The sequence below is a fragment of the Scardinius erythrophthalmus genome (genome assembly GCF_964197995.2).
Source record: "Scardinius erythrophthalmus genome assembly, chromosome: 5".
NCBI lineage: Eukaryota > Metazoa > Chordata > Actinopteri > Cypriniformes > Leuciscidae > Scardinius > Scardinius erythrophthalmus.
The window spans coordinates 2,273,759-2,288,950 of record NC_138225.1 but is presented as its reverse complement, the minus strand read 5'-3'; the positions used below and the strand labels follow the sequence as shown (position 1 = coordinate 2,288,950).

At 38.2% G+C, this 15,192-nt stretch overlaps 1 protein-coding gene across 1 annotated transcript; it reads left to right on the top strand.

Moving 5' to 3' along the window:
• Positions 1-1,122: 1,122 nt before the first annotated feature.
• Positions 1,123-9,908, top strand: LOC308691319 (cytosolic phospholipase A2 gamma-like; the record flags this gene model as incomplete). Its single annotated transcript, XM_081366394.1, has 13 exons — positions 1,123-1,331; positions 3,025-3,133; positions 3,227-3,369; positions 3,479-3,680; positions 4,310-4,412; positions 4,507-4,647; positions 5,833-5,904; positions 6,538-6,666; positions 6,867-7,004; positions 7,823-7,900; positions 7,974-8,128; positions 9,277-9,442; positions 9,522-9,908. The coding sequence occupies 13 exons, from the start codon at positions 1,123-1,125 to the stop codon at positions 9,683-9,685; spliced, it is 1,809 nt and encodes a 602-aa protein (XP_081222520.1). The 3' UTR covers positions 9,686-9,908.
• Positions 9,909-15,192: the final 5,284 nt, after the last annotated feature.

Sequence of the window (15,192 nt, the reverse complement as noted above, 5' to 3'; positions counted from 1 at the left end):
ATCAGATTCAGTCTCGGCGGGACGAGACTCTTGACGGGCGGACGTGACGTGAAGCTCAGTCTCTGGATCGGCTGACGTGACGTGAAGCTCAGTCTCTGGATCGGCAGAAGTGACGTGAAGCTCAGTCTCTGGATCGGCAGAAGTGACGTGAAGCTCAGTCTCTGGATCAGGATCAGCGCGCTCTGAGCTTGACGGGACCAGCGTCAGCGAGGGCTTTGAGCTGGATAGGACCAGCGGCGAAGAGGACTTTGAGCTGGACAGGACCAGCGATGAAGAGGGCTCTGTGCTGGACGGAACCAGCGGTGAAGAGGGCTCTGTGCTGGACGGAACCAGCGATGAAGAGGGCTCTGAGCTGGACGGGACCAGCGGTGAAGAGGGCTCTGAGCTGGACGGGACCAGCGGTGAAGAGGGCTCTGTGCTGGACGGGACCAGCAGTGAAGGCTCTGTGCTGGACGGGACCAGCGGTGAAGAGGGCTCTGAGCTGGACGGGACCAGCGGTGAAGAGGGCTCTGAGCTGGGCAGGACCAGCGGCGAAGAGGGCTCTGAGCTGGACGGGACCAGCGGTGAAGAGGGCTCTGAGCTGGGCAGGACCAGCGGCGAAGAGGGCTCTGAGCTGGACGGAACCAGCGGTGAAGAGGGCTCTGAGCTGGACGGGACCAGCGGTGAAGACTCTAGCTTGGCGGGCATGTCGCTTGCTGTCTCAGGGGCGGCGGGCATGACGCATACTGCCTTGGCTTCGGCAGATCTGGCGTGAAGTGCGGGCTCGGCTGGACTGGCGTGAAGCTCTGTCTCGGCTGGACTGGCGTGAAGCTCTGTCTCGGCAGACGTGACGTGAAACTCTGGCTCGGCAGACGTGACGTGAAGCTCTGGCTCGGCAGACGTGACGTGAAGCTCTGGCTCGGCAGACGTGACGTGAAGCTCTGGCTCAGGAGATACTGTGGGTTCACGGAGCTCTTCCTCTACCCCGCCCACAGTAAACGATGAGCCACTCAACAAAAGGGCCAGGTTGATATACTGCTCTAAAGTCCCGTGAGGATTATGCCAGGGCATGAATGAACTGAGCGGTTCAGATAGTCCTCCACGAAAAAATATCTTTAGGCACTCTGTGGTCATTGAGGTAAGATGTGCCAGTTCAATAAACTCTTCGACATACCTCTCAATCGAACGATTCCCCTGACGGAGACACAGGATTTGTGCACCTGTGTCCATGGTTGGCATGGCTGCTGGATCTTTGTGTGGCGAAGTCTTCTGTTACGAACTGCTCAGAGACACAAAGTAGGAGATCCAAATGCAGCTTTATTGGCTGGGGCAATCCAGAGGCGTAATCCAAAGTACAGGCTAGGGTCATACACAGGCAGGTAGTCAAAACAAAGAAACAAACAAAACAAACAAAACAGGCAGGGACCAGAGGCAAGAGAGTAATCCAGGGACCAGAGGCAAGAGAGTAATCCAGGGACCAGAGGCAAGAGAGTAATCCAGGGACCAGAGGCAAGAGAGTAATCCAGGGAACAGGGCAAGATATCAAAAAACCAAGAAACAAGAAAACCAGGGAAACGCTCAGAAATGCAGTGTAACACTTAACAGGACTTCGCGGTGAGTGAATGAATGAACAAGGTATAAATAGACTGAGACTAACAGGGTGATGGGACACAGGTGAATGCAATCAGTGATAATGAGGTACAGGTGAATGTGATGAGTGTTCAGAGATAATGAGTCCGGTCAGTGAGTATGGGAATTGTAGTCTGAGAGTGAACGTGAGTGTCTGATGTGGAGTGCCCTCTGGTGGCTCTCAAGGGCACTCCAGCTGGTGACCGTTACAACACCGCTGTCAAAACAATTAACATAACACATAACCTTCCGGGTTTTTTTTAAGCCTTTGTCTGGTTGTATTTTTTTCTTATCTCTTGCTTTTAATTACTTGCATAATCAGTAATTTGTAATGACGCACCTAAAGACTCCAAGACCTCAGATGGGATGGATTTTTGTAAAATCAATAAAAAGAGCTGATTTTCCCCCCCTGATATATAAAAAGTTTGTTTGGCTGTGTGGACACTTTTGAGAATTTTCTACGCTTTGAGAAAATTATGCATATGATTTGTAATTTGTATGAAATGAATGAAAATTACAAATGTTCAGATAACCATGTTGATTTTTTGAGAGCAGTGATCCGAGTTTGGAGAAGTGTGTCAAATCGATTGAAGAAAACTGTAAAACACTTTTCACACTATTTAGATGCAGGGTAATGTCACCACAACACAGCAAAACCAGCCAAAAAGGGCTTTTTGCTTATAGGTATTTCATTTTTAATTTAATTTGATATGTTTCTGATTTCATTGGGTTTGAAAACTATCTGCTCCATATAGTTCAAACACATTAGCTTTTACACTTCTATGCATTTAGACATGGTATACACAGTACAGTAACCCTACGGTCCACACCCACCTCAAGGAAATTACATGGAAAACTTTTTCTGTTCTCTGGAGTTCAGGTTTATCACCTCCACCTCCCACGATGATATCTAGACCTTCAGAGTCCTATAAAAGAGGCTCTTCTGTCTGATCTGAGAGTCGACGGCTGCTGTGCTGATATTGCTGAAGCATCACGATTTTACAAGACTATACAAGAACAGTGAGTATATGTTTTAAAGTTAGTTTTTAGTTTAAAGTTACCAACTTGCATTTAAAAAAAAAAAAACTGTGGCATAATAATCGATATTTGAGGTATGACTAATTTTTATCAAAAGAACTGTCAAGATTTTCCAAAGATGTTCCCTATTAGTTTTGGAATTATAGATTTTAACTTTAATGTTTGACTCTGTTGTTTTATAGATGAGTGCATCAAAACCCCAGGAAAGGTAATTCTGCTCAGACTCGTATGATTAAATCTTTGCACTTCATTATGCAGTATATAAGTACCGTATTGCATCACAATTAACGGCTTAAAACTGGATAATTCTGACAATAACTTTTCTAAAATGTATGAAATGGCTGTATAAATTCATCACTGGTCTGTCTGTCACTGCAGTGAAGTGAGAATCGAACACTCTCTCAATAAGAATGAGAAGGAGTTTGTCACCAGAAGGAGAAATGATGTTCTACAAAGCCTGAAGAAACTTAAGATAACCTGCAGTGAGGTAATATTATACTTTGTTTATCTGCCTGGATATTTATAAATGGTGTTTTAGCTGATGAACATCAATTGTTTGCTAAATCAATCTGTGTTTCAGAACAAAGTGCCAAACATTGCATTACTGGGATCTGGAGGAGGAGAAAGAGCCATGGTGGGTTTGCTGGGATCCCTGGATCAACTCCAGAAAACAGGTCTTCTGGATTGTGTGCTTTATCTGAGCGGAATCTCTGGATCCACCTGGTACACACGCACACACACACACACACACACACACACACACACACACACATACACACACACACACACGGGTTGAATGTCATAAATGAGAGCATATGTTGTTCCTCTGAAGGTGCATGGCCTCCTTATATCAGGAGCCAGACTGGTCCACCAAACTAGAGACTGTGAAAGACAAGATTGTCCGGAGACTCAGCGGTCCTGCAGTCAGCTGGAAAGAGGCTTATGCCAAACTGAAGAAATATTACCATGAGAAAGACATATTCAGCTTGACTGACGTCTGGGCAGTGATGTTCGTTACGACAATTGTGAAAGAGGTCTGTAACTATTCATAATACAACACTCAGTAAAGTATGATCTTAAAGGAGCAGTTCACTTAAAAATTTTAATTCTGTCCTCATTCTGTCCTCATTAACCTTTTCATAGTTTCCTCTGATTTTTCACGATTTCAGTTCTAGGAACTCCTTTTTGGGGAACTAATTTGGCTCCTACTTCAGAGTCGGGTCTTAACCATAGACTGTAAAAAAAACATTTGGTTGATGGACCCCATTGACTTCCATAGTAGTAAAAAAAATATAGAAGTGAAGTAAAAAATCTAAGACCATATTGAAAATCTGAGATTTATAAACGATTCCTAACTGTCGTAGGCCAGTGAGAGCTGTGTGTGTAAACCTCACTCCCCTGATCTCAAGAGTAACTAGGGACTGCGAGTATGGCAAGCCGTTTTAACATTTAATCATTTTAACCTACTAGTCTCTATTTTCATGCTACTAGTACTTATTTTTTAGATACTAGTATCTATTCCATTAAGTACTAGTACATATTCATTAGATACTCAAGGTGTTTTTCACTTGAGGTTAATTGTGACTGAATAAATTGTCCCAGGTCTCTCCTACAAGTACCGACATAATAAATACTAACAGCTGCAGAATTTTTTTCTCTTCAGATTGACAAACGCACACTCTCAGATCAGCGAGACCATCACAGTAAAGACCCGTTTCCCATCTACACAGTGATCGACAAGCAATGCAAACAGAGCAAAGATGGAGGTCTGTGTGTGTGTGTGTGTGTGTGTGTGTGAGATAGACAGACAGAGTTAAAGTGTTTGTGTCAGCTGTTATATGGACATGTTTCTGTCTGCAGACCCCTGGTTTGAGATCACTCCACATGAAGCCGGTTATTCCCTCACTGGAGCGTTTGTGGAAACATCCAGCTTTGGCAGCAAGTTTGAAAATGGCCGTAAGATCAAGGACCAGCCTGAGATGGACATGCTGTACCTGCAAGGTAACAAACTCTGTGACAGGAGAGTTTATTCATATTTATAATATCAAGCTACATTCTCTTGATTCTCCTTTATACATTGACCTGAATGAGAGTATAGTGTAAAACAGATCAATAGTATCTGGGATTGATCTGGAGATCAGGGGTCTCATTTATCAAGCCTCTGAGAATTACTCACAAGAACACTGCTAAGAACTGACTTAAGAGTAAAACAATTCTCAGAGCTGCTTCTAAAAGTTAGTTATCAAGCATCTCAGTTGTAATTTAAGTGAAGTGTAGGACTAAATCTTAAGTGTCAGTCTTAGAGATGATTCACAACACTTTGCTGTGCCAAAAACGGGATTTTGGATGACGACATAGTTATGGACCAATCACTGAACAGATTTCCTTATTTAAGAATATTCTCAGATAAATTTACATTGAATGGTGAAAGTTTACATTCAACACACATTTGACAATAAATAATTTTCAAGAGAATGCATTATGATATACACATTGGAAATCAAAGATAAACACAGTTTCCACCATGTCTTAATTACACATTTTAAACTGGTGTGCTGTTAACTGATATAGCCTAGATTTTATGATATAATCAGCCACTGTGGATTGCAAAAGAAAACCGAATTGGGAGGAAGAAGTGCAACCGTTTGCTGAATTAGTTGAACAGCGGAAACATGTTATAAAAGGCAAGTTCAGCCCAACATTAACCAGCGCTGACAAAGATGATTCCTGCTCTGTCCAAACGATACTGTTTGATTAACCGCTCGTCGTCAAACATTTCAAAAACATTCTTCCTCTCCTGAAAGATTTGCGCACGTCTCTGTCTCAGTGCATCACAAGCCCCTACTGGACTTTTACACTTTTACACTAAAGTAGGTGTAAATTTCATGAATTATCAGCACTTAAGACTATGAGAAGCTTAATAAATACGGGCCCAGGTCTGTCAAAACTGAAATATAAAGTATTCAAATTAGAAATGCTGAAAAATCATTAAAATCATTTCACACTGAGGTGCTGTTTTTCAACATAAACCTTCTCATTACACAGTGATTTAAAGGAAAGATAATTTTTGCTTAAGAATAAGAGCCTAAATCAGACTGTTTGTATTACGCATTTTATTTTAAAAATGATACATTTTTGTTTATTGTGAACACTCTTAAACTTAAACCCATCCTGTGTTTTCTGCAGGTCTGTGCGGCAGTGCTTTAGCTGATGTATCGGTAGACGAGATCCTTAAATTCCTCTGGGAAAAAATAAAAGGTGCAACTTCATTTGTTCTAGTTTCTAAAGCTGAGAGTCATTTCATTATCATGTGAACCTTAATTCTATTTGATCCCCCCCCCCCCCCCCCCCCAGAGTTATTACACCATATCATCGGACCTTTTGAAACACAAACAGAAATGTGTACGGGATCGAGTGAAGGTAAAGCATTTATTACAGCTTTTATTTATTGACAAGTGGATTTATCTTTTGTGGTATGGGTGGTAGATCATTGAGTGCTGTGGCTCTGAAACTCTGGAATTCTCTTCCTCTAACTCTTTGTTACATTTCTACTAGACTCAACTAAAAACCTCTTGTATGTGATGCATACTAATGCTTAATGCTGTGTTTTTGTTATCTTCTTGTACAGCGTCCTTGAGCTTGGGAAAGGCGCTTTATAAATAAAACGTATTATTATTATTATTATTATTTTGTGTCTAATGTTCTGTTCATGCTTCCTGCTGAGGAATAAAAAGTTAAACTCTTTAATTATGAAAAATAAAAGTGAGCTACCTGTATAATGATGATTATTCACCTGAAAACACCTGATATCTAAATTTGGGGATGGAAAGCACTTGATATTCAAGACATTTTGCCCTGTGTTCATGTTTGTTCAATGTGTGTTTCCTTCAGAAGAGTCAAACTCCCCTCACATAGACGAATGTTACCAGGTGCTCATTGATCTCGTGGACATGAATCTCTCGGTTTTGAATGGCAAAGATCCGTCTGATCTTGAAAAATGCATCAGAACAAAGCTGAGTGGTAAGAGTACACAAAAGTGTGCTAAATGTATTTTAATGGCTTTTCAGCATAATTTTAACAGTAAAATAAACTACAAATTAATTGATGCAACAGTAATATGCAAAAACATCAGTTATGGCCAACAAAAACTCTAATTAACACAAGATACACAAACCTGCATCAGATTAAAAGAACTCAGTCATGTTCTCCTCTTTTCACAGAGATCACTGGAGGCAAACATCAGCTGATTTTTCGAACACAGCGTTTGGAAATCGCTAAAATAGATGCAGAGTACGTGAAACAATTCACTGAGGATGTGTTTCATTTTTTGAGTTGTTACTGCAGCTTCATGGATATTGGTAGGTTGACCTGTCTTTAAAATGTGTTGATTTGTATAATGTACTTCGTTTTTGATTTTCTAGCCAAGATTAATGCATAAACCGAATGTGCTTTACTGTAAGATTCCATAAAGCTTCCAATAGCACCATCTTAGTGAAAAACAAATATACTAAAATGTATTTGAAATACATTGGTTTGTGTTACTACAAATACATTTACATATTTATTTTCTTAATAAAAATACCCTGCAATTGTACTTTTGGAATACCAAACTGGTATTCTTAATGTCTGCTAAACTAGAACAGCTAATTTTGTACTTAATACACTTTAATTGTAAGGAAATAGTGCTGAGGTCCAGCTGAAGATATACTTAAGTATATTTTATTTTTATATTTGCTAAAGTGGAACAATTTTAAGTATACTTTACGTACACTTTAAATATCATGCATTTAAAACTGATATTATACAGCAATCATACAATCCTTATTAATAATGATATCAAAACACATTTTAGGCATAATATTAAGACATGTGCAGTGAGAAATAAAGAAATACTAAAAAAGTTTAATTGTAATTTTATATCAGTAAGTATTAAGTGATATGTCAATGTTAATGGATTTAAAATATAGTTTGGTATAGGGTTTTTTTTTTTAAATGGTTTTAACAGACTGATGCCACAGAAGAACCTTTAGCCATCCAATGATGTACTTTAAATCTGAAGAATCTATCATGAAACATCTCTCCAATGAACCGTATAGTCAACTAAAAACATACAGAATATAAAACAGTATCAGAACCATTTACTAAATATAAGAACCACTGTGTATTTGTTTTACAGGTCTTTGGAAGAGAATTTTTAAATGCATGGCTCAGTGGATCTGGGGCAGGAAATATGACTTTTTTCACAACATGAAAGGTGAGAACAGAAACTCATAGACAGATGCTAACTGGAAATTCATTGTGAATAATATAATGCTGTGATCCCTCAGATAAAGCAGTGCCCTACGCTCTTCTGAAAAGTGAGACGAGAGACTATATAGACGCTGGACTGTTGCTGAACTCACCCTATTTCCCAGTGCTGAGAAAAGAGAGACACATTGACCTCATCATTTCACTGGATTTCAGTGAGGGTGATCCTTTCACGGTATTATACGCACAGAGAATTCACTCATAGAAGTTCATTTAAAGAGATAAATCCCCTAGAAATCATCATTTACTCCCTCTCGTGTCGTTCCAAACCTGTGACTTGTTTCTTCTTCAACAGGAGATTTTTTTAAATAACCTGCTTTTTTCCTCATGACATTCATAGTGACAGAGTTCAGACTAATCTAAAATAAACATTACCAGAAAATTTCAGATGCTGTATGTCAAAAAACAAGAAAGAAAAACATTTTAAAAAAAGCATGGGTTTTCATAACCATAATACTTTGAGAGCGCTGTCTGCTAGCATTCCCCTTTATCTCAAGGGGGGTTGGGGGGGGGGGGGGTTCTCATCCTGACGATTTCGGTGAATACTTTAAATTTAAACATGAAATGTCTGTCTAACCTAGCCTGGTTAAAACCAGACCATTCTCAGTAGTAACTGAGTTATGGTCTGGCAAAGCTTCTTTAATAACTCATTTTTCATCACTCAAATGCCTCTGGGCGCAATTGAATAGACCTAAAAGTCCTAAAACCAATCAGAGCGATCGTCATTGTGTAAAGCCATATGCTGCGTCCTAAGTTACACTATGTCATAAAAGTATGTACTCTTTTTGTGAAGAAAATGTATTTACTTTTGAATGTGTAGCAAAAAAGTAGGCAAGCTTTGGGACACACTACTTCGTCATCTTTATGGGACGGATCTGTCGCGTGCGTCCTGTCACGTAAACTGCCCTGTCAATCATCTTGTCACAGTTAAAATCCTCTATTAAATCTAATTTAATTTCCTACCGTTTCGGAGAGAAATGTAGTAGCACGTTCATCTGCCAGTGGGTCTTTCATGGAGACTGTCCTCATGTGTTTACAATTTGAATATAATAATGCATTTAAAAGTTGAACGGGCATCGCTCAAATGCCTCTGGGCGCAATTGGATAGACCTAAAACCAATCAGAGCGATCGGCAACGTGTAAAGCTCGCCTCAACATTTCTGATTGGTGCCTCGATTTGGACGGATTAGAAATCGGCTTCAATGGGCTCTTTGCCAGACTACCTGCAGAGCAAATCTAAATTTGCCGGAAGTTTGTCTGGGTTTTGGCAAGCTATGTCTAACCCTTTTAATCAAACAATAATGTAATTTTTTTCCACTGCAGACGGTAAAGGAAGCTGCTGAGACGTGCGGGAAACTAAAGATCCCTTTCCCTGAGGTCCGCATTCCTGATGAAGACATAAAGAAACCGAAGGACTTCTATGTGTTCAAAGGCCAAAGCACTCCAACCGTGATCCACATCCCTCTCTTTAATGTGGTCAACTGTGGAGGCAAGTTAAAGTCTTAATGTCCTGAATAAAACTGAAATATCAACTGTGTTCTGATTTAAGTGTGTTAATGTTTCATCAGATGATATTAAGAAGTGGATGAAAAAATATGCCACTTTTCAACGTCCTTACAGCGCTGAGATGATCACTGATCTGATGGAGGTCGCTGGAAAAAACATCACAAACAACAAAGACAAACTGCTGGAGCAAATTCGTCACGCCATGAAAAACACAAAAGATGAATAATAAATATCAGTGGTGTGCAGCGTTCTTAAACAAGGCGGCAGAGTCCTCACTGTTTGTTTTAATGTAAATTCCAGTTACACTTAATGTGGACACATTTTTGACGCATGTGAAATGTGCATGAAAACATGTGGACGGAGCAATAAGCCAATCATTATGGTTTTTTTTTTCTGTTCAATGTTAAAAAGTTTCTGCATGTTTTAGTCTGTTCATATAAACAGCTGATCATTAATAATCAAATCCACCATAACACAGACTGATTTACAACTATGATTGCTGATTAAAATACTGTATTACTTTGCTTCTATTCCAATTAATTAATAAATCATTCTCTACAAATATGTTTTTGTCCTGGTCATTTGATCAAACAACACAAATGCTCATTATTATGAAACTGATAGTTATGGTCCTGGATGCTGATTGGACAATCCAGAGAGAGAGCTAGAGAGAGAGAGAGAGAGAGAGAGAGAGAGAGAAACCAAACTCACCCCATTGGCTCATTCAATGATGTTATATGTAGTAGGTTTAAAAATGTAGGTATATAAAATAAAAAGAGGAAAAAAGGATACCCCTTTTAAAATGTTGTTTTGTTCATAAACATTCACCTATTGATGTGCAAATTCATCATTACATTCTTTGTTTATTCTATTCTAAAACTTTTCAAAACTAATGTTAAGAACTGTGTTTCAAACGTGTATGTTGATTTTTTGATAATTTACTGAGAAAGACTGTTAATTTTGTTAATACGCATGCAGTAGTGATGAGTCAAATATCAGATTACACACGAGTGATAAATATGTGCATTTAAAGCAAAATGAGAGAAAATACTCATGTGAAAAGAGTTTATGAATGTTTCTAGAGTGTTTTATATGTGGATTGTAATTTGATGATAGAGTTTAAGCGAGTTGAATGTACATTTGCTACTGGAGTTATCTTGAGCCAAAATGGCAGTGCATGTATGTGTGTACTAGAGCCAAGATGGCGTCTTGCATGTAAAACATGAGGTTAGTGTGAAGCCAATGCAAGATTCATTTATGTGACAGTGTGAAAATGGAATTAGTGTTCATGAGGATGTGAAAACATGTGAAAACAGTAGCAGGTCAATGTATTGTGTTTGATTATAATGTGTTGCAGAACAAGTCAATATAGACAAAAGTAATTTAGGAAAAGTCTTTATTGAAAAGTTATTTTCTGTAATGTTACAAAGAAACAAGTAATTGTTCTGAAAAGTTAAATATGTGAATGTTGTGAATCAGGGTTTATACAGAGATTCTTAAATTGAATTTACTACCTTTTTACCACCATCACAATATTTTTACTACCAACACGGCTTCAAACTTCAACTGTAGCAGTGTTAAGTGTTAAGTAAAGTGACAAGTAAAGACATGAAATATCTTTCCATCCATATTTTTTTCCAAAACGCTATTAATCCATCCAGATTTTTTTTTCAAAACGCTATAAATCCATCCAGATTTTTTTCCAAAACGCTATTAATCCATCCATATTTTTTTTTTTTTCAAACGCTATAAATCCATATTTTTCCCCAAAAAATTGATGGTTTGTCTTTTTAAAAAGTATTTTGTCTTTTATTTCGTGTTTGCATTTGAGGAAAAAAACATGTTATGTAGCCTAACCGTTCGTTCTCCATTAAGGATGCTTTTAAAATTTTCACAGAGACATCAAACAGAAAACACAAAGCCTCTCTTTTAAACGAATTTCGTTTTGTATTAATTTTATCTGAATTTTAATCCATGTTTCATTATTTTGTATAATCACAACACGTTCAGACATGAACCGAAACTCAGCGTATAGGTAGCCTAGGCTACTCGCCTCACAGACCTAAACAAATTAGAAATATCCTATATCTATTATCTACAGAAAGCTTGAAATTTCTACTTTTAAACAGAACCATTCAAAACTAAATAAAAGTAGGCTATAGGCTAATCCGTAAGAAATGCATTTTTCTCCGGCGCGTTCACTACTGCGAAGATCGCGAGTCAGTGGCTGCGTTCCAAACCGCATACTCAATGAGTAGGTACTCAATTTCAATAAGTAGCCTACTTACTTAACGAGCGCTAAAAGAGTAGGTACTTTATAGCCAGATCTCGTTGAGTATGAATGCGAACCGGACCGTTGACGTTATCATGTGACCTACGACGCGTTATCACACGCGCAACAACTTAAAAGATTTGAACGACACGTTTAATTCATCTATCTGTAAATATCTTGATATTGATTAAACTTGCTCATTTTGTGGTCTTTTTGAAGAAACTGCTGCCCATTTATTTTGTGAGTACATTTAGGGTTGATTTAAGTTCTTATATTTAACCCTAATGTGACCCACCGTTTTATCCTTAACTATATTTATTTTTATAACGAAATCCCAAAATTGTCATCTCTTGAATATGTTGTTGATTTCTTTATTTTATATCCAAACATTTTCATCCATAAGCAAAAGTGGCTTACTGCTTTGTTTTCCTCTTGTTCTTGTTAAATTTAACTCTCGTTTCATCCCTCAGGCTTATAAATAACAAAAAATGGATTTTTTAAATGTATTATATCATTAATTAAGAAAATATATATTAAGATATTCAACCTTATAGGTTATTTTTTCTTGTGTATAAAATCTCATATTATGTTTGCAAACCCATGAGATATATATATATATATATATATATATATATATATATATATATATATATATATATATAGGCTATATATACATGTATGTATACATGCATATATATATACAGGTGCTGGTCATATAATTAGAATATCATCAAAAAGTTGATTTATTTCAGTAATTCCGTTAAAAAAGTGAAACTTGTATATTATATAGACTCATTACATGCAAAGTGAGATATCTCAAGCCTTTATTTGTTATAATTTTGATGATTATGGCTTACAGCTTATGAAACCCACGAAATCAAAATCTCAGAAAATTAGAATATTACATGAAATCACACAGTAATTACACAGTAATACCATGGTCATTGAACCAGGTTTTGGTTATTTTGGCAGTGTGGGCAGGTGCAAATCCTGCTGGAAAATGAAGGAAGCATGAAGTGCTCTGGAAATGTCCTGGTAGACGGCTGCGTTGACTCTGGATTTAATAAAGCACAGTGGACCAAAGTCCTCTTTTCTGATGAGAGCAAATTTTGCATCTCATTTGGAAACCAAGGTCCCAGAGTCTGGAGGAAGAATGGAGAGGCACACAATCCAAGATGCTTGAAGTCCAGTGTGAAGTTTCCACAGTCTGTGTTGGTTTGGGGAGCCATGTCATCGGCTGGTGTTGGTCCACTGTGCTGTCCACTCAACGCAGCCGTCTACCAGGACATTTCCAGAGCACTTCATGCTTTCTTCAGCAGACAAGCTTTATGGAAATGCTTCCTTCATTTTCCAGCAGGATTTGCACCTGCCCACACTGCCAAAATAACCAAAACCTGGTTCAATGACCATGGGATTACTGTGTAATTACTGTGTGATTTCATGTAATATTCTAATTTTCTGAGATTTTGATTTTGTGGTTTTCACAAGCTGTAAGCCATAATCATCAAAATTATAACAAATAAAGGCTTGAAATATCTCACTTTGCATGTAATGAGTCTATATAATATACAAGTTTCACTTTTTGAATGGAATAACTGAAATAAATCAACTTTTTGATGATATTCTAATTATATGACCAGCACCTGTATACCTCATAACATCAGTAACTGGACAGCCCTACCTAGAACGGTTTTCCTCAGCGTTTGTAATGTCTGCAGAAAGGAGATGTTGGGCAGCTGTGTGAAGATTCGCCTTTGGAGAAAACTGTTGATTTTAATACTCGAAAAATTTAAATATCATTATTAAAAATTAATTTTACCCCAGAATGAATTGCATTGCTATCCCACCCCAAAACATCCAATAATAACAACTTGTGCTGACCAATTAATTATATTACTTTTTACTGAAAATGATATAATTCAATAAAACAAACAAAATGTAATGTATGCCATTTGAAATAGCTATGTATGAATACACTCTAGATGTGTATATAGTGAACATATCTACATTTTCATCCAAACAATAAATAAAGCATTAATTAAATAATTGTATTTTATTCACTGACAACAATGAGAAATATTACGTAATAAATTAGTCAAAGAATGAATCAAAGTCACCATCACACAATAAACAAATGCATATACAAGTAAACACATGAAACAAAGCTTTATTCAAACTACAATCATGTATGTAGGCTACAGGCGCTGAACCCCACATCCTTCTGCCATCTCAACACAGCGGTTCCCATCCTGCAGCTTTATTCTGATGAATCAGCTGACCGCCAGAGGTGAGCCGTTCCTTCGTGCCTGAGGTTGTTGCGTGATGTGTTGTGCTTCACAATCTGAGGCAATAAAGGCCGGTGGAGTGATGGAGGGTCTTATAAGGACAGGTGGAGGGTCTCATAAGGGCAGGTGGAGTGATGGAGGGTATTGGAAGGACAGGTGGAGGGTCTCGTAAGGGCAGGTGGAGTGATGGAGGGTATTGGAAGGACAGGTGGAGGGTCTCGTAAGGGCAGGTGGAGTGATGGAGGGTATTGGAAGGACAGGTGGAGGGTCTCGTAAGGGCAGGTGGAGTGATGGAGGGTATTGGAAGGACAGGTGGAGGGTCTCGTAAGGGCAGGTGGAGTGATGGAGGGTATTGGAAGGACAGGTGGAGGGTCTCGTAAGGGCAGGTGGAGTGATGGAGGGTCTCATCCATGGCACTATCTCCAGGATTCATCTCTGTGCTCCTCATCCTCAGTGCTCACACCAGCCTGCTGACATTTCAGATCCTACAAAAATGCACAAACATAACACAAAAGCAGTCATTTTAACCGCACAATGTCATTTGATTTCAGGATTATTTAGAAGACAAAAACGCTTTTTTTTTCACAAATGCTGCCATCATCTTTCTTTGCAGGTCCTGCTCCACCACAAAAGATCTGCAGCAAATGCACAGAAATCAAGAATCAGAAAAGTGCTGTAATAGCTCTGTTTGAAATTACAATAATTAAAATAAACTACAACTTAAGATTGAAATATTTATTCATTTCTGTAATGTCACAAAGCCTTTGATGGCAGCATACAGCTTCATGAGCCACTCTCCACCGGATAAACACACATCTGTTCATCTGTCCCTGTAACATCCAGACCAGATTCACATAACCTCTGTGATTTATGAGCTCAACACTACATTTACATGTTGAGGTTGTTTTAACTTTTTATCCAACATAAATGTTCCTCAATTTATCAACAGTAATGGACAAATAAAATAGATAACTTATGTTTAGTTACTTTATAGATTTGTTCTACATAATAGCACACATTCATCACTCAGATGCCTATTTCATATCTATTAGACGTAGTAATCTGCAATTCTTAGATTTTCTTGCCAGATATTAAATAGACATTTAGTAATTGTATTTAAGATGTACGGTTTAAAATGTATGCAAATCCACTTCGGAAACGTATGTGTCCTTACTG